An 18824-nucleotide genomic window follows, 5' to 3' on the forward strand; every position below is an offset into this window, starting at 1 on the left:
TGATAATTACAGAGCTGACTTAGAATTCATTTGTCCCTTGGTACTCTAAGAGTTTTGGTACCAGGATCCTCCATGGTTACCAAAATCTGCAGATACTCAAGTCTCTTATATAACGTGGCTTAATATTTGACTGTAACCTGTGGTGGACCCCTTTGTATATACTTTAAATCATCTCTAGCTGACTGGTGATGTAAGTGCTGTGGAAATGTTTGCTTTAGTTTAGTGTTTAGAGATTAATAACAAGAAGAAAGTCTGTTCACGTTCAATACAGATGCAGGTTTTAGTCAAACATTTTCAGTCTGTGCTTGGTTGAATCTGCTGATGTTGAATCTGCTGCTGTGTGGTGTCTGACTCACATGTCCAACGGGTCCAACACCGTGTCACCTGGCTCTGGGCCTCTGTGTGTGCAGGCTGGCATTCCACGGAGGTGGGGCACACACATGAGGTCTGACAGAAGAGAGTGTAGGTGACTAAGCCAGCACCCACCTGAGTCTCCTGGCTTAGTGACCTGTGGGACTCCTCTTGCTCTTATCTTGGGTAAAGGGGCACCTCCTGGCAATGAGTCATTTTTCGTGCACTTACACAACCAGAGGGAACCTTGTACTTGTACTTCTGAGGCATTTTCTCTTTTTCCAGTGTGCGAGGGTGAGATTATCTCAATAGTGCATAGGACATAACTGGCTCATGAGTAAAGCATAGGTTTCCAGGAGGCCTTTTTTTTTTGGCTGAAAACTTCATGTTTTGGTTACTTTCTTGTTGCTGGGACAAAAATACATAACACCCACAAGTTAAAGGAGGAGCTGTTTGTTTTAGCTCACAGTTTGTAGAGGTTTCAGTCCATAGGCAGCTGGCTCCAAGGCAGGGCGGCCTGGCAGAGGGCAGAGTGCAAGGAATGGAAGGTAGGATGCAGCACAACTTCCTTCTTCTTTCCCTTTTTATTCCATCCATGTTACAAGGCGATCATCCGCCCAGGGAGGAACTTCGCTCTTCAGTAAGTCCGTCATCCACACCCAGAACGGTGCTAACCCAGTGGACTAATCCAGTTATCACACCCATGATCCAGCCACCTCCAAAAGCCCCACCTATGAGCACATAAGGATTTGGGGGGACATCTAGATATAAAACTTACTACCTGTTAATTTCCTGTAACTGACATCCTTGAAATTGAATCTCCACTTGAAGGCAGAATTGCTCAGTTGCAAAATATATGTCCTACTCGGTGAATTCCATTAAGGAGCCCCTGTGGGATCCTCTTCAGCCTCTCATGTGGGACACTAATATTTGGTTTCTCTTATTACAGAATCTATAGGGGAAGGAACTCACTCCTCAATTCAGATTTCATGTCCCGCTTTGGACCTTACTTTTCTCAAATTAGAAGGACCAGATTGGCCTAGACCAGGGATGGGGAACCTGTTGGTGAGGAGTGTCAAACTGCAACCACAAACCCACTTGTTTATCACAAAGCGCCAATAGTGCAGTTAAACCTGGATGCTGAGGTTTTAGTTTAGAAAAAAAAAAAAAAAAAAAAAAAAAACAACTCATGCATTAATACCTTTTGTCTTAAAAGAAAAACACAGTAATATGTGTGAAATGGGTTCACCCTCACTGCCCTGGACGATTTCCAGCATTTCTTCGAGCTTCACTGGTCTTATGATTTGGAGGCTGCTGCCGTAATCCAAAGTGTTTCTGGAATGTCAAATATCAGTCTTTAGTTCTTTGAGAGCGGGGCCCTAGAGGGTACAAACAATGACCATTGTAGTTTGCACCTCCTGGACGGTCGATGGGTACTGGGGATGCTTTCTTTTGAAGAGAGTGGACAGAACAGAGAAGGGAAGCTCATATCCACAGAGATCCTATTACAAGAGATCACACCTCAAAATCTCCACATTTACTCACAGGGTGAGAATGTAAAATGTTGAAAACTGTCAATTTGAAGGGTAAAGGACGGAAGAAGAGATAGCAACAAGGGCTGAAATACCAACCAGGAATAGCCTCTTTGGGGAGTTGAACTGGAAGATAGTCAATAAGGAATTTACATCTCTTTTAACTCTGACTGTGGGGACCTTGGGTTACATTGTGTTATGGTGGAGGCTCTCAAGTGTGCAAGGTTAGAGGAGAAGGGGGATGAAAAAAGCATTGAGACTTGCTATGTACATGTGCCAACTCTCCATGAGGAGTGTAATCATTATTGTGTGCTGCAAACATGTACTAATAAAAAATACAAATTGAAAAAAAAGCAACACAAATGTTCTGTTGGCTTTGGCATGTAGCGGAGACCAGGCAAAAGGCCCTGCTATGGAGCCGGATAAGTCTGAGGGCAGAGTCTAGACTTAGTCTTGGAAATAGAGAATGGGAGAAGGAAGAACTGACCATGAAGTTGGCAGCTATTCTGTGCCCCAAGTCTCTGTAGCTCCCCTACCAGGGATGTAGCAAGGACAATTGCAGGTGCAAGCAGCGAGCTCCATGGAGGACTTTCATTTGTGGTGCGATTCAGCTGCCTGTTGGGGCAGAAGCAAGAAGCAAGAGTAGGACTCAAGGGATGGTTTGAATTTCTCAGAATAAATCGGAGAGGACTCCTTCAGCCAACACAGATATTTCTGAGCAGCTCTGCTCTTTCTAAAAGTTCCTCTTGCATTAATATAAGGAAGTTGCCCTCCTCTTGACTCCAAATTCAAATTCAAAGAGCAGTTCTTCTGCATAACTTAGAACCTGAGCTCTGCATTCTGTGTGTTAGTGATGGGGAGCACAGGGCTGTGGTAGGAGTGTCTGGGAAGGAGAGGTGGAAGCAGAACTCTTGCCCTACTCCGCTGTACCCCACCATCTCTACCCTCTGCATAATTCTCAGTCTTACGAAGACCAGTTGCAGTGATGGCATGGAAGCATTTGTCCTGTGTAAACCACTTGCATTGAACATGGAAGGCGATATATTACTACGTATTTCTTAAAATTTTTATTCTTTTTTTTTTTTGGTTTTTCTCCGGTACCGGGAACCGAACTCACGACCTTGTACTTGCCAGGCAGGCGCTTTTGCCGCTGAGCTAAATTCCCAGCCCCTTAAAATTTTTATTCTTATGGAGACTGGTTGTATACCCTTGGGCCATGGACGTTGAGACCCTCTATTAGGCAAGAGTCTTGTTTGGATTTAGAAGGAATGAAAAGGTATATTTTGGAGACCTTTGCAGCTGTAGCCGTACAGAGCCAAGAAGCAAACAAATGAGATTTCTTGGTATTAGCCCCCCAGAACTGTTAGGTTACCTGTGCCACGGGAGCCACCCGTTAGGGGATGAGTTTGTGTTGTGAGTGGACATTCTTTCAAAAAAGCAAAGGACCCACATTAAATGACAAGAACTGCAAGTAGGCCGTCTAGGAATGGACTGCATTTGGAGAAAGGGCATCCTTACTTGGTTTGTGATGAAAAATTACGTAGCGTTAAGGGAATTGGTATTGGTACATGAATCTTGAAGCAAACACTGTATGAATTCATATTTATATAATAAGAGAGTTAAGGAAGATTTTAAAAAATCTTACAGCAGTTTGAGATTTGGAACAAAATTAAGCAGAAATTAGGAAGATGTCACCTTCAGCCTTCATCCCTACGCATGCATAGCCACCCCGTTGCCAGCCTTCCCCAGCAGAGTGGTCTGTTGGTTATAGGGAAAGAACATGGCGCACCATTCCTCCCAAGCCCATAGTTTACACTTAGGCTTCATCTTGGCGTTTTGCATTGTGTGGGTTTGGGCAAATGTATAATGACGCGTATCTACCGTTAGTTTCTTTCTTCTTTTCAAATTTTAATTTGTATCAGTACACATTTGCAGTACATAATGACTGCATTCACTGCGGGGAGCTGGTATATGTACATATCACATCTTCCTTCTTTTTGCGTCTCTTACCTCCCCTCCGCCAGAATAGTTTCATGGCCCTGGGGGTCCACCCACTCACCCTCCTCCAAGGGGACTCTTCACAAAACATAGAATATACCCTACAGCTGACTTTATTTTAAGATTCCTTTAAGTAGCATATAGCATCCATCACTGTCTTTATAATTTGGTTTAACTTTTTTTAATATGTGAAGAACAGCACACCTGAATGCAGATACTCCTCATTTAATGACCTATTGGTTTAACTACTGTACAGACTTAAAATCCACTGCTGAAAGTTACGACTCATGTTCAGACTTACAACTCCGGAACGTGAGCGGTAGTGCAGCCTTATGGTGGCTTCTTGTAGAGCACTGTACTTTGATTTCTGATGATTGCGCTGTGCAGAACAGTACTGCAGTTTTATATGCTGTTGTGCATCACAGAACTGCATGTAAGAGTGATGCAAATAAAAGCTAAATCATCAAGTTGGGGTTTTCTTTGACCATTTCTTTGTTCAGAATTTTGTACATACTATACATAATTCCTCACTGAGCGACCAATTCACTTAAGGACCCGGTCACAGGGCCAGAACTCCATTGTGAAGTGAGGTCCATCTGCACTACAAAGCAGTTTGCATGTTTTGGGATAGGACTATCTAGAAGATAAGTAGTTCTGTTAGTGCTTGTGAAACTTCAGTAAAACAAGGAACACTTCACCAAAGCAAAACAAGATCCAAGAAATGACTCCTCCCCACAAGCCCTCACCTCTTTTGCAAGAAAAAAAATGCTCCAAGGCTCAGCCCTTTTTTGATTTAGAGAAATATGCATTACACAGAAGAACCGTGTGTTTGGCTGGAGGGAGGTGTTGGTTTAGACAGTGAATGTAAGGCGTGTCTTCTAAATGATTGCCTGTCACCTTGCCCTGCCACATTCCCTACTTCTGTGGCTCCAGTCTGTGGAGCTCTGAGCTCCAGGCAAGGGTTCAAGCTGAGATTTTCCCCTGATAGCGGACGTTTTAGCCTGAGACCCACAGCGAAGAGGTTCCATTTCCAGACAGCAGGGCTCTGGACTTGGACATTTGGGGAGTGTAGACTGGACTCTTGCTGCTGGCTGCTGGGTTCCCTTGCCTGAGTCCCGTTTCCTGCAACACCCCTTCACTGTCCAGGCTGGGAGGGGGTCACACAGCAAACAAACCCGCAAAGCAGAAAGAGGGCATTTTACCTCCTCCTTCTCCCAAGTGGGAAACTTTTTGTAGCTCCACTTTATGTCGCCTGGAATTTTTAGAAAATTACAGGGTTTTGTAGCTGAATAGATTGTTACCCATGACCTATAAATATTCGTGTGTGATTACTGCTATCTCTTCTGGGTGTACTTAAACCTTGGAGCCCTGGAGTCCCCTCCCTTCTGTGACAGACTTTGTGGTGGGCCAGGCTTTGTGAGCAGGCAGGATCATGGAGAGCATTGATGGCATTCTCCACAAGGTCCATGGATCAAAGAAAGGGGACAGATGACTGATTGATCAAGTCTAAAATCTCCTCCACCGCGCTCTCCAAACATTCAGTAAATCGCGCATGCGCGCGCGCGCACACACACACACACACACACACACACACACACACACACACATACCACTTTACAGGCAGAGAAACTGCATGTAGAAGAGTGTAGCTAGTAGTGAGCAGGGGTAGGAGTAGAATTTGCTGCTTTGTCTTTGCCCCCTAAGGGGGCCTGCTGAGGGCTCACATGATAGCAAAGCTACCTTCGAATGGCTTGGTAAGCACCATGGATGATGGGGGACAGGACATCTGCTCTGGATAGCTTGTGCCTTGAGGCAGCCTTTTTTACATGGCTCCCCTTTCTCCATCTTTCTGCTCCCCCCTTGCTTTGCACAGTGCCTTACCCAGATCGCTGCTCCTACATGTGTGGGCGGAATGTGCCTCAGGGGCAAATCTGCGAGAAGATGCCTTAGCAGCTCTAGGCACCAGTGTCTGAGCTCAAGTGTTGTGAATCCTTACATTTTCTTCTCACCTTATTCCCTTTCCTCACCTCCGAGACTTCAGATCTTGGCACAGTTACTAGCAACAGATCCCTCCGCCACTCCACCCTATAAGCTGCGTTGCACAATTTTAAGTGATCTGTGAACCCCAGTTTAAATGCTTCAGAGGTATGGTGATTTTGTTTTTTAACAAAATAAGTAATTCTTTCTCCTAATTTATCTAATTTATAAACTGGATATCTGCTTTAGACATTTGATAACATTTATTTATAATTGTTGGGAGTCCTACATTTAAATTCACATTTGTTCTCTGTTTCATCAAAATGCTATGAATGATCATAGATCTAGATGAGACAGTGGTTGGGTGCTCAGAAGGGGACAGATAAAAAGGTTTATATCTAGGTCACAGATTTTTTAGAAGGCCTGATGATAAAATATTTAAATATGACAGCAAGGACAGGAACATCAAAGAAAAGTAAAAACGTGTCAAATGAGGAGACATTTATTCTAAGGCCTGCAGCTGTCCGGGAAAGATCAGTTCAAATGTGTCCTTCTAGGATTACTTTTGTAAAGAAGTAGATTTGCTTCACTTTGGGTAGTTCCCTGATGGGTAAAGAGGAGCACGAAAAAGACTTTCTAGGAAAAACAGTGCGAGACACTGGTGAGCAAGTTAAAAACACCACTGTATTGTTTTAATTGCATTTGGATTTTTCTCTCCTTCCTTTAAAAAGAGCTTTGTAATGAAGTGCTAGCCAGTGAAGGATTAGGTGCATTGCATGCATTATTTAGTGCGGTCCTCCCAGCAGGAAGCCCGTACTATTGTTAACCTGATTTTACAGGGGAAAGAAACCAAAGACCGGAGGATGTGGTATCTAGCTCATCTTTGGACAGCTGACAGCCAGGATTCGAATTTGGGGCCATCTCCATATTGCTACAAAGTTACACTGAGTCAATTTGGATTAGAATGAAAATCTCATGCATAAAGATAAAGGCAAATTAGACTTTTCGGGATGATTGGGGCCACATGGAAGGATATTAAATGCAGGGTCTGTAGATAATGAGAAGACATGGTCTTGACACCATTCTTAAATTCTTGAAAGGAGTCGCCCAGTATCTTCACTGAATTGGGTAAAGAACACACTTGTTGTAAGGTAGGAGTTTAACCCCGTTAGAAGCTTTCTTCCAACCTAGAGATTTTGTGATGGAACCTTGAACCCTCTGGCAGGAATACACAGTAGATATGCCCATCCTTATTGCTGATGGACCACAGAAAGTGATAGCAGGAACCTCTTCACCTAGCGACCCCATGGCATGTCTGCACGGTTAGCAGGGAGGACCTTGTGGTCTTAATCTTTCCTTTTTTTTTTTTGGTACTGAGTATCAATCTTAGGACCCTGCACTTGCTGGGCAGGCGCTTGCACCACTGAGCTATATCCTTAGCCCAAGTTTGTGGTCTTGGTGGATGAACTGTCTGTATGTTTATCTAACTGTAAAGACTGACCACAGTGAAGCTGAAAGTGCATGTGATTTGGAACCCAGTGGACTTGGATTGAAATCTCAATCCCCCTTTCTTTCTTTTCTTTTTTTTTTCTTTTTTATGGGAGTCAAACTCAGAACCTTGCACTTGCCAGGCAGGTGCTTATGCCACTGAGCTATATCCCTGGCCCCTCAACCCCCCCTTTCATTAGCAGTGGAACTCTGAGCCGGGTGCCTGTTTGGGCTGAGCTAAGTCCTGTTTCCTCACCTCTCCAGAGGATCTCATCTCTCTCATAGGAAAAGCACCCGCCCATTTTCTGAAAATCTGAATTGCCAAGCATTCAGTCTGTCTGTGTCTTCAGTGAGCACTGACATTCTGGTTTTATGCTTGTTACAATCTAACCAAGCAGCTGGATTTTGAGGCTCAAAGACCTCTTTTCTGGGAGAAACAATGTGGGCAAATTCAGTTGGTTTGAAATAAGAGGGTCCTAGATCACAGCCTGTCAATAGGGAACTGAAATGTTGACTGGATTAAAAGCCAGTTTCACAAGATTGTTGTGATCGCTGTGTACAGAAAAGCCTATGAAAGTACTTTGCAAACCCATGAGGCTTGATTAAAATGCTAGCCTGAATGACAAAATGTTCTCGTGCCACTGTCTTTGAAAGAATTAAGCTAAAATCGAGTACTTTGCAGGATCTAGAAGGGCTCCCTCTCTGACACTCACTTTATTTCCTTCTCTGGTTTTTGGCCACCAGAACTGAGGTGGTTCTGTCTCACTGGTTGGCATGAGGGATGCCCTGAGCCCTGCCCCTGCCCCTGCAGTAGAATGCTGACCTCTGTGCTGAGTCAAGCCCATAGTTGCCAGGGAGACCCAGCTGGACCCATTTTACAGGACTAAGTCACAGCACCTGGTTGGGACTGGCTGGATAGTGCTTACCTTTGCTAAGTTCTTACGTGTGAGTGGGAGATTAGGCATAGTTGGTCTTTGCTTCTGGACAGGTTTTTTTCCCCCCCGCCCCAGAGGAGACGCTATGGTATCACACTTGATGATAACTGAGTTTTTCAGGACTGCCTATCATTAGGGCTAAATTGTTTCATAACATGATAATTACGACATCACACAAAGTAGGGGGAGCTTGAGGCAGGGTAGCAGAGATAGAGAAGGTTTATTATTGGTTATCCAGGGCATGGTCATGAAAACACTCATTAGTGCTGCTCAGAAGGACAACAAAGTGTCAGCAGAGTAGCCTGACCTGGGCAGCGTGGCCTTGCCTGAGGATAGACCAAGATTCTGGAAGTTTACTGCAGGCAGCATCATTGGCCAGAGTTGACCTTATTATTCAGGGGACAAAATTGTGGCTTGGAAATGGAGGGCCTGTGCGCTTAGCTCTTACTCTGTGCCTTTTACGTTCTGTGTTATTTATTTCTCTTTTTGTTTCCTTAATTTTGGTCTTGAACGCTATCCAGTCCTTCGCACTGTTCACCATGACTCAAGCGGTAAATGTGCCTTCGAGCCACTTAGAGAATCAGATGCTGGCTGCAGGAAACCTGGTTCTAATCTTAGGCGTGCTGCTGTTCTGCTCCTTGCTGCTTAGGATATGGTCCAGATTAGCAGCTTTCCCTGGGAGCTGGTTAGAAGTGAAGGATCTAGGGCTCTATCTAGACCCCTGAGTCAGAATCGGTGTCTCAGATTCCCAGGTACTTCACACGCATCCAGCAGTTTCAGACGAATTGGCCTAACTGGTGACCCTGGGGAAGACGTGGGATTCTTCTGTCTTCCTCCTCTACTTGTTTTGCATTCCTAGGGCCTAAGTTTAACACTGGGCAGCTGTAAATCTATGAACTTTCCTCTGACCCTGGGCATATCAGAGCCTCCAGGGACTTTGTGAACTTCTGACCTTAACTAAAGTGGTGCGGTGGGGGGCGGGAGCGAAACCTACTTTCAGGGGTAGAAACGGAAGTAAGCACAGACTCGCAGGTGGTGTGGGGTTCTGTGGCAATGCCTTTGACCTACTCATTCAAAATCCCCAAGGGTGCCTCCTAGAATGTGTATGTCTCGATGTCCAAGAATGTTTAACAGTGTTCTCTGTAATAAAATAATTCAAATGCAATGAAATACAATCCAGATACAAGTGAAATCAAGCTATGGATATCAACATGGATTAATGTACAAAGTGTATTTGGGAGGAGAAGGCTGAGGAAGTGTGTCTCAGTATGGTATCATTTGTTTAAACCAGGGAAGAATCATATCTATGCAATGATTGGAAACGTGTAGTAAAAGTATAAAGACTTGGACAAGAACGATAAACACCGAGTTCAGGCTGGTAGCTAGTGTTGAGAAATAGCTAATGCTATTTTTTTTTAATTACCTGTTACTGTCTTTGATTGTTTGATCAATGTTACATTCTTATGGCTGGTGGACTGAGCAACTTCCTCGAAGATAACAGTATGTAATGCAGCAACCCTTGTAAATTCCTGTCATTTTGTTTTGAGGTCATGTACCGTTTTTGTGGTTTTTGTGTTGTTTTGATTTTGTCTTCATTGTTGTTTTGGTAGTTTTTTTAATTTTAAAAATAAAAAAAGAATCCTTTCAGATATTTTATCTATTAAAGAGAAAGGGAGGGAGGAAGGAACAGAGGAAAAAAGAAAGAAAAAAATTACAGAAGAAAACATTGAAAAGTAAGAGTTTTTTAAAGGAATGAATATATACTTGCTCATGATACTGTTCTCCATAACTTTGTGAATACTTAACAAAGTTCATCATAAAATATCAGTAAGCTCCCCTGGGAACTCTGAGGCAAGCCCTCGGCATTTGGGAATGACTGCCTGATATAGTCCTAATGACCTTCCAGGTCCAACCATGTTCGAGCTCAGAGCCGTCTCTCCCAGTCACCCTCTCTTCCTCTTAGACACCTGTGCTCAGGGCCCGCAGCCTCGACCCTGTATTCTGACCCAGATGTTGCAGCCATGCCTGTGCTTGCTATGTGGGTGGAACCCAGCCTTCTGACCCCTCGGGACCCAGACTGCAGGAAGCTCCTCTCTGCTGTCTGCCTCTGTCCTCTAGTAAGAGAGAATCTATCCTAAACTCTTCTGATCCTAGAGCTTCACCTTCCCTTTCTGCATTTATTTTCACTTCCGCATTGATTCTTTGGTCCATGGTAGGACTTGATTGGACGTGTCCAGATGGATGTGTGAATCCCAAGAATTTTCAATTTGCCCCAACTGTCACTAAACGAGACATTTTTGGTTTCACACTGCTGACTTCTGGATAGTAGCCAGGATGATACTGCATATCCTACGGTCCACAGAGTGATCCCCTTACACCTTGCAAGGAATTATCTGGTCTAGTATGTTACTAGTGCCAAGGGAGAAATCCTGCTTTGCGGCTCCTCAGGCCACAAACACGTTCCTATCAACGAGGGTGGTGGAGCGGTCTTCAGGTCCTTTAGAGAATAATGGAGGAACAGGGGTGTAGGACTCCCAGGAATTATAAGGGACCATCCCTTATTATGCTCGTGGAATGTTGGGGTTGGGAGTGATTACAGAGACTAAAGGATAGCTGGAGAGAAGCCAAGCCCAGGCAATGGGGAGAATAGAAAGAAGGGGCCTGTGTTAGTTAGCTATCTGTTATTGTAACAAATGCCAGACTTAACCAGTGTATAAAGAGACAGAGTTATTTTGGCTTATGGTTTTAGGGTTTCAGTCCGGAATTTGTTGGCCCTGTTGCTTTGCACCTGTGCTAGGCCATCATGGGTGTGTGGGCAATGACATAGCACAACATCTCACCTCATGGCTGAGAAAAAATGGAAGAGAGAAGGAAGAAGAGACAGTGGCTCCGCATTTCCCCTAGTGAAGACCTCCTTCTGGGCCCTGGCTCTTTTAAAGATTCCACTGCCTTCCAGTGGCACCATGGATGGGCCGGGACCAAGTCTTTAAGAGACAATCCAGATCTAAACTACAGCACTTCTTCAAATGCTTTGATCTTGTCACCCTGCTATAATGACACCCCCATGCTGTAGAACTACAGGACAGCTTATTTAAAGATATTACCCATGCGAAATGTGGCAGATCATCACACAGGTCCTGTCTGACCCATCAGATCAGTGCAGCTGTGTCAAGAAATACCAACAGAATCTTCTCACCTACCTAGCTAACCCACAGAGTAGCAAGCAGTAATATCATAGTGATTTTAAGCGCTAAATGCTCAGGTGGCTTACTAGACCGACATATAAAACTGGCATTATGTATAAGAGACTTCACACACATCCATGGTTGGTATATTTGCCTTAAGAGTAAGCGTGCAGAGTAAATATCAGAACTTGATTAAGGAAAACTGACTTTTTCTTCCTTTGTTTCCTACAGCACTTCTCCGAGCTTCTGGATGAGTTTTCCCAGAATGTCCTGGGCCAGCTCCTGAATGACCCTTTCCTCTCAGAGAAGAGTGTGTCCATGGATGTGGAGCCATCACCGACATCCCCAGCGCCTCTCATCCAGGCTGAGCATAGCTACTCCCTGTGTGAGGAGCCCCCGGCCCAGTCCCCGTTCACTCACATGGCTACCAGCGACAGCTTCAATGATGGTAAAAACTCGGAGTAGGGGATATGCCTGGGACTATGATATCTTTGACTATGAGCTCCTTGAAGGGGTCATGTGTTCATCAGTACCCGCATTAGCCAAACACCTGCTGTGCATAGGCCTGGTGCATGAGCTGAGGAAATTCTAAGAGGTGCAGGATGAGTTTATGTACACCAGACTGTGTCCCAGTGAACTTGCCATAACTAAATCATAGTAATTATTTTCTCTGAGCCTGTGACTTGAGTGACACAGCCGCCATTTGCAAATCAGGCTGGCTTCCAGTTGGTAGCTCCCACCAATCCACTAAGTCTGTTCTTTCAAGAAATTGTGTTTTGTTTTGTTTTGTTTTTTTCCTGAGAAAGACTTTTCATGACCAATTTTCTCTACCGAACTTGAGCATCCTCTTAATTCATTTCCAGTGTGTTCTGTTGACCCTATGTGCCTTTGACCTTGGTGAACATTGCTAGACTTTCCTGTTGGTTACCTTTTCATGTGCATCAATAATGCTATAGCTATGGTGTTTGTTGAAGGTCTAGGTTTTCTGTCATTAGAGTGCTAAGTAAGATGTTTTGACAGCACCCCACAGGCCTTTAATTGGTATATGTCATATGTTCCAAATGTCCAAGTCTTATATCCCTTTCTTATTGAACTATATTTTCTTTTCCTAGAAGGATGATCAGCTATTTTAGTACTTTGATAATGGTTCAGAATTCTCTTCCCTACCCTTAGCCTAGCATGTGACTTTTCATGACTTGTTTGTGGAGGATGATATTGTAGACAATAGTCACTAACTTGTCCTCCTCTGCTTCTGACCTGGACATTCTTCTTCCCCTTATACTGCTGTGTGCACAGTAGCATATTTTATAGGTGACTACTACAAACGAGTTTCCTCACGCTCCCATTTGGTTAGAGAACAATGCCTCTATCTTGAATAAGGAGTAAGGAGAGAGAGGCTTTCCCCCTGGAATTCTTAAACCCACTATTAGCCTCTAAAAGAAACTCTGGGACCAGGAGTTTCAGCTCTAGGACCAGGAAAACATCAGATCTTGGGGCAGAGAATGGTGCAGATGTTAAAATTTTTCATCTCAGTACTTTCTCTCTTCGAATAGGGTTATACTAACAAGGACTTCTGGACCATGCTGGACCCTTAACAATAGGCTCTGGTTTTTTTTTTTTCCTATCTGGAGTTTAGGTACTTGATGGATGCCTTAATCCTTCTCTGTGGCTTTCCCAGTTTTTCTAGCTCAGATCAAGAGAATGGGAGAAGGACAAGCAAGGAGAAAGAACAGAACTAAAATAATATGAGGACATAAAATTGTTGGGGGCCAAGACAAGATGTGTTTAAGGACAGTGTCAACCACATAGCATTTCAACAAAATGATTTCTTCTCCCATGCCCTATGGCCCCCTTCTTCTCCTTCTCCTTCTCCTTCTCCTCCTCCTTCTCCTCCTCCTCCTCCCCTTCCCCTTTCTCCCCTCCCTCTCCTTCCCCCTCCCCCCTCTCCCTCCCCTCCCCTTCCTCCTCTTCCTTCTTCCTCCTCTTCATTTTCTTCTTCTTTCTTCCTCTTCCCCTTCTCCTTCTTCCCCTCCTCCTTCTACCCACTCCTTCCCCTTCCCCTTCCTCTTCTTCCCCTTCCTCTTTCTCTTCTTCTTCTCCTCCTCCTCCTCCTTTTTCTCCTCCTCCTTCTCCTCCTTCTTCTTCTTCCCCTTCCCCTTCCTCTTCTTCATAGTTATTAGTACACATTTGCCACATGTAGTGATGCCATTCTGTTTTTTTAAAATCTCTTTTCCTTTCCTCGTCTTCCCCTCTCCCTTCTTGTTCCCCTTTCCATTTGAACACCATCTTCCTACGTCCCAGTATCTGTCCTCCATTTTGCTCCTTATTTATCCTTTGGGTTTCTCACACGAGAGAAACAATGCGATATTTAAAGGTGTCTGTCTGGCTTGCTCCACTTAACATTATGGCCTTCTTGTTCTCTCCCCTCTTCCTCTGCTTCTCCCCTCCTCCTGCTCTCTGTCCTCATCTCCCTCAATTTCTCACTTAAATTGCTTTCAGGAAAGCTCAGTTCAGCCGCAAGAATATGGTCCATGTTATGACTACAGCTCTTGCTCATTAACCCTCATGGCAGTGAATATTACTATAACAATATGCTGTAACAAAAGTTATTTTAAACTTGCAACTTGTTTATATCTGGAATTTTTCTGTTTAATACTTTTGACTATGGTGCATGGTGGGTTAGTGGAAACACTGGAAAGCAAAGCCACAGAAGAGGGGGAACCACATAATTACTCATTCCTTTCTACATGTAGGAGAGCTGTGGGCAGTCAGCCTTTGTCTAGGCTTCAACTTTGGTACGGTACCTTCATACAACCCTCTGCCTTAGTTTTATTATTTTATGAGTGGTCTTGTTAAAGAATGTTAATTTGATGAGCGGTTGGACTGAATGACCCTTAAATTTCTTCCAATTCTGCGGTTCTCTTCAGGATGGTTCTTTGTAACATTTGTATTTTCCATTTCTTATGGTCCCCTCCTCCTGGTCTGGCCTATTTTATTCCCAGAATTCCTTTAATGTTTCTGTTTCCTGCCCTACTTTTGTGGAATTCATTCCCAATGTCTCATGTATTAGTTATCTTTGTTGTACAATAAATCTTCTCCAAAATGAATGGCTTAGAACAGTAATAACCATTTATTACCACTCCTGATTTCTGTGGGTAAGAGCTTCAGAAGTGGCTCACCTACCTGGTTATGGTTCAGGATTGTACATGAAGTTGAAGTCGGACGCTGCGCAAGGCTAGCACCATCTAAAGACTCTTCCTGGGTTAGAAGCTCACCTCCAGGGTGGCTCTCCCACATAGCCGGCAGGATAGTGTGGAAGAACTGTGTTGGCCTCTTCATGGGGCTGCTCGGCTGTCACCACAGCATGGCGGCTGGCATCCTCATGAGAGAGGGATCCACTCTAATACCTTTTCTGACCTAGTCAGGGAAGTCACTCTGCTGTTCATGCCCGGCAGGACTGACTCACTCTGGTGGGAGACTGTCTAAGAATGGAAAGACCAGCAGGTAAGGTACTCATTCCCTCACTGGCAGCCATCTTGGAAGCTGAGTCCCACACCTCTCCTCAGGATGATGCCTATAAAGTGGCTTTCTCCTATGTCTGAACTCCTTTACCCTGCATTATCAGCACCTTACAATGCTGCGATTCATTCACCAAGAAGTTCTTGGGTTCATATGTAAAGCACCGAAGGAAATACAAAGAAAACATTTGTTCGTTGCTCTCATAGAACTTAGGCATGTGGAGGAGATTGTAAATGTACCCAACAGATTATAAAGGTGTTGGACACAGGCCAACAGAAACAGCTCAGGTTCTGTGCTCTCTATTCACACCTCGTTTCAAATTTGACTTCCCCACTGAATAGGTGTGGGCAGATTACTCAGCTTTCCCAAGCTACAGCTTCCTCAGGTATAAAACTAGGATGACAATGACTTTGTCTTCTTGTGGGGATTAAGTATAGTGCATTTCAACGTGTAGCTCAGGATCTGGACACTAGTACTTGTATTGCCCTTACCTACTGTTGCAATTACTATTACTTAAAACCAAGATAATAGTAATAGTTTAAAACCAGCTTCAAGAGGTCAAGAGGACATTGAGAGTCTTTGTAGAGGATTTCTCAGTTTACCAACCTGTATCCAGCAGTGAAATGCAGTGGGTCCTTACTATTTAGCTTACTAGTGGATTATTCTGTTTTTGCTAGTTTGTTCTTCATAAGTCAGTTGGGTTCTGTGAACCTGCCAGAGATCTTAATCCATTTGAGGGCAGAGATTGACTGCCTGAAAGCTGGGATAAGCTGGTTTGTTCCACCAATGAATGGAGTATTTCTTTAGGTAATAGGATGCTTATACAGTTATTGAGAATGAAAATACCCAAGGTTTCAAGAAGTTTGTTATTTGCTTTTGTTTGTATTATCTCCCCATTATGAAATCTCAGCTCGTGCCCCATTGTTCTTTGACCTCTTACACCTGGCTTTCGAGGGTGTCTGTGGGCTAATATGTCACCCTTTCCCACCATGTCCCACTCCTATCTCTGGGCTGTTCCTCTCCATGCCTCTTCTTACCCTCTTGCCACTACACCCACTGCCTCCTCTACACCCTCTGTTCGCCTCTGCTCATCAAAGCCCCTCCACCTCTCCAGATTTAACTCATTTTCCCTCAGTAGCTGACTCTTCCACCTAGAAGGTGTCACCCTTCATCACATTTCCATACTACTTGCTGTTATTTCTTGGCACTGTTAACGTTGTCCTTATATTGCAGCTAGCCGTGTACTTGTTGGTTCTCTTCTCCATGTTGAGCTGATGGAGACAAGCAGAATTCTGTGTCTCTGGCACCTGGGCGTGGTGCCTGGCACTTTGAAGGTGTCTGACAGACATTCATTTCATTGAAATGATTGTGCAACAGTTGCTAAGGGAAAAGCTGTGAAAGACTAAACAAGTTCCTTGTTTGGTGATGGCGTGGAAAGACATCTCTCTGCTTTCCCACACGCTGCACATTGCTTGTCCTCTACCATCTCTGCCCATGTGGACACATTGGACACTGTATATGTGATCAGAGTGAGAGTTCTTGGCCAACAACATTTGTCACCTACAAGATCAAACACAGTGCCAAGTAGAAAGTAGATATTTTATAAATTCATTACAGTTCATTTTAAAATTTATTCCATTGCTAGATTTAGGCCCCTGCTTTGTCAATCTATCCATGCTCTCCAGCAAAATAAATCAGAGAAAAGGGCAGGAAGTTGCCAGGGAAGGCTGGAGAAAGAGAGCTGATTTGAATTTAGATAGATAGGGAGGACTTTACATTGAAGGGGACATTGGGTGTCTGTCTCAGAAAGAGGCTTCTAGGGACCTCAAACAGCAAGTGCAAAGGTCCTGGAGCAGAAGTGTGGTAAGGATATATAGATACCCATATGGTATAAAGAGAGGCAACACCTGGAGGAGTCAGCCATTCTAGAATATGCAGGTTGGAAGCAACCTAAACAATCACGGCAGACTCATTTTTCTCGTTAATTCCACGCATGTTTGTTAAGCAGCTACTGGGTCAGGTACAGGCTGAGATGCAGTGGGACACAGCAGTGAAGCTTAGATCCTGCCTCTTAGAAGCTCAGAGTCTGGTGAAAATGCCAACTGCTCAAATACCTTTATCAGAATGTGAGCAGTGTCCCAAGAGAAACTGAACAGTAGAAGTTCCTAGAAGAGTGAACGCACCATTAGAGATTACGGGAGAAAGTGCCTGAGCGAGCTGGAGTTTTGCCTGGGTCTTGGAGCACTGCCCAGAGTTCATGTCACCGAGATGACTGCAGGGAGATGGAAAGCAGGCAGAGGGCTGGGACACTGATTCTTTCCAACACGACCCCTGGTGAAATGATTGCAAATGTATGGATCTCCAACAGTTCAACGTTTCTACTTCTTCTGTGATGTCACTGTTTATTTTTCATTTTTATTCCAATCAATTTAAATGCAATTCAAAGGACTCATGGATAATAGCTTAGAGCGCAGAGAAATATCAGTAGATCTTTTGCAGGAAACTTTTTGCATCACAAGGCCAAAGCACACACTCTCAAATTCCCAACTGGTGCCTTGTTCCTTTTATGGATCCTAAGCTGCCACAGGCTTTGCAGGTCGTGTCCCAAGAGTACGCACAGGGGGTCGCAGAGATTTTGTACAGTGTTTTTGATCCACAGTTCACCTTTGTAGGAATAGCTGTGTCTTCAGAAGCACAAGCTGATTTCCTGTGCTGCCCAGGGTGTTTTTATAAGTAGGAGATAATAAACACAAGACAAGAACTGCTTGAGATGTCAGATGGCATCCAGATTAGGCAATATGAGTGAATGAATGGGTGAGGACGTGCCCGGCAAAACCTTGTCTTAGCTTCAGTTATTTTTGTAAGATTTGCGGATGGGCAAATATTGGGAGAATTATCTTATTTACCTGAACTCTAACTTGCGTCCTCCTGAATCCCTCCCAAGTCCAAGTGCTCTGTCAAAGCAGAGAACCGGGGCTGGGGATTTAGCTCAGCAGCAAAGCACCTGCCTGGCAAGTGCAAGGTTGTGAGTTCGATTCCTGGTACCGGAAAAACAAAAAAAAAAAAAAACCAAAAAAGCAGAGAACCACTCTGACGGAAGTCTGACTGTTCTTCAGGCAACATATAAATATGTAGCATTTTGGAGAGGCTGTTTCCGTTAATTCTAATATGCTTTCCCTCTCAAACACAGCCTATGGAAAGCTAGAGGTCCTTGCCTGTGTTGGTGAACAGTGAGTGAATTTTTCATTATACTTAGAGAGAGGCTGCGATTCAGAACCCCTTGTCCAGTTTTACTTAGATAGATAGAACCCTCTGTATGCTAAGTCTGGAAAACGTGAAGAAACCGTTCAGGAGAAACTTGGTACTGGAATGTTTCCTCTTCCCCTTTCCTGTCTTTCCTTCCCACCTAACCCTCCTCTTTTCCACTCTGTCTTCTTTGCTTTTTCTCTTTCTCTTGACCACTGCCTTCCTCTCTCTGCCTGAAGCCCAGAGCGACGGTGTAGGACAAATGCAGACGCCCTTAGCCTGTTATTCCACCGCAAGCCTCAGCTGGTCTGTGGATCCCTAAAACTGTACACAGAATTATGCCTTGTCTCTATTGGTTAACTTTTTGGGTGGTAGGGAGGCATTGTACTGTTTTTTAGATGCTCAAAAAAGATTCTGTGCCCTCCCCCCCAAAAAAGTTAAGAAACACTGGTCTAAGATTACACAGAGTCGTCTGTTTCTGGCTGACTGACAGCGGGCTTCTCTGGAACACTAGAGTTAAGAACTTAGTGTGGCTTCGCCACCACAAGGCCTAGGAATGTGGCCCCGCCCTTCGCAACCGGCGAGCAACAGCC

General features: G+C 44.3%; 1 protein-coding gene across 1 annotated transcript in view; it reads left to right on the forward strand.

Moving 5' to 3' along the window:
* Creb3l2 (cAMP responsive element binding protein 3-like 2) overlaps positions 1–18824 on the forward strand; it is a 79712-nt gene that overhangs the window by 19683 nt on the left and 41205 nt on the right. The window contains exon 2 of the mRNA XM_013505001.1: positions 11698–11914. Coding sequence (XP_013360455.1) covers positions 11698–11914 — 217 coding nt within the window. The remainder of the gene's footprint in view (positions 1–11697; positions 11915–18824) is intronic.

This window comes from Chinchilla lanigera, unplaced genomic scaffold (assembly GCF_000276665.1).
Source record: "Chinchilla lanigera isolate Chin_1 unplaced genomic scaffold, ChiLan1.0 scaffold00093, whole genome shotgun sequence".
NCBI classification, from domain to species: Eukaryota; Metazoa; Chordata; class Mammalia; order Rodentia; family Chinchillidae; genus Chinchilla; species Chinchilla lanigera.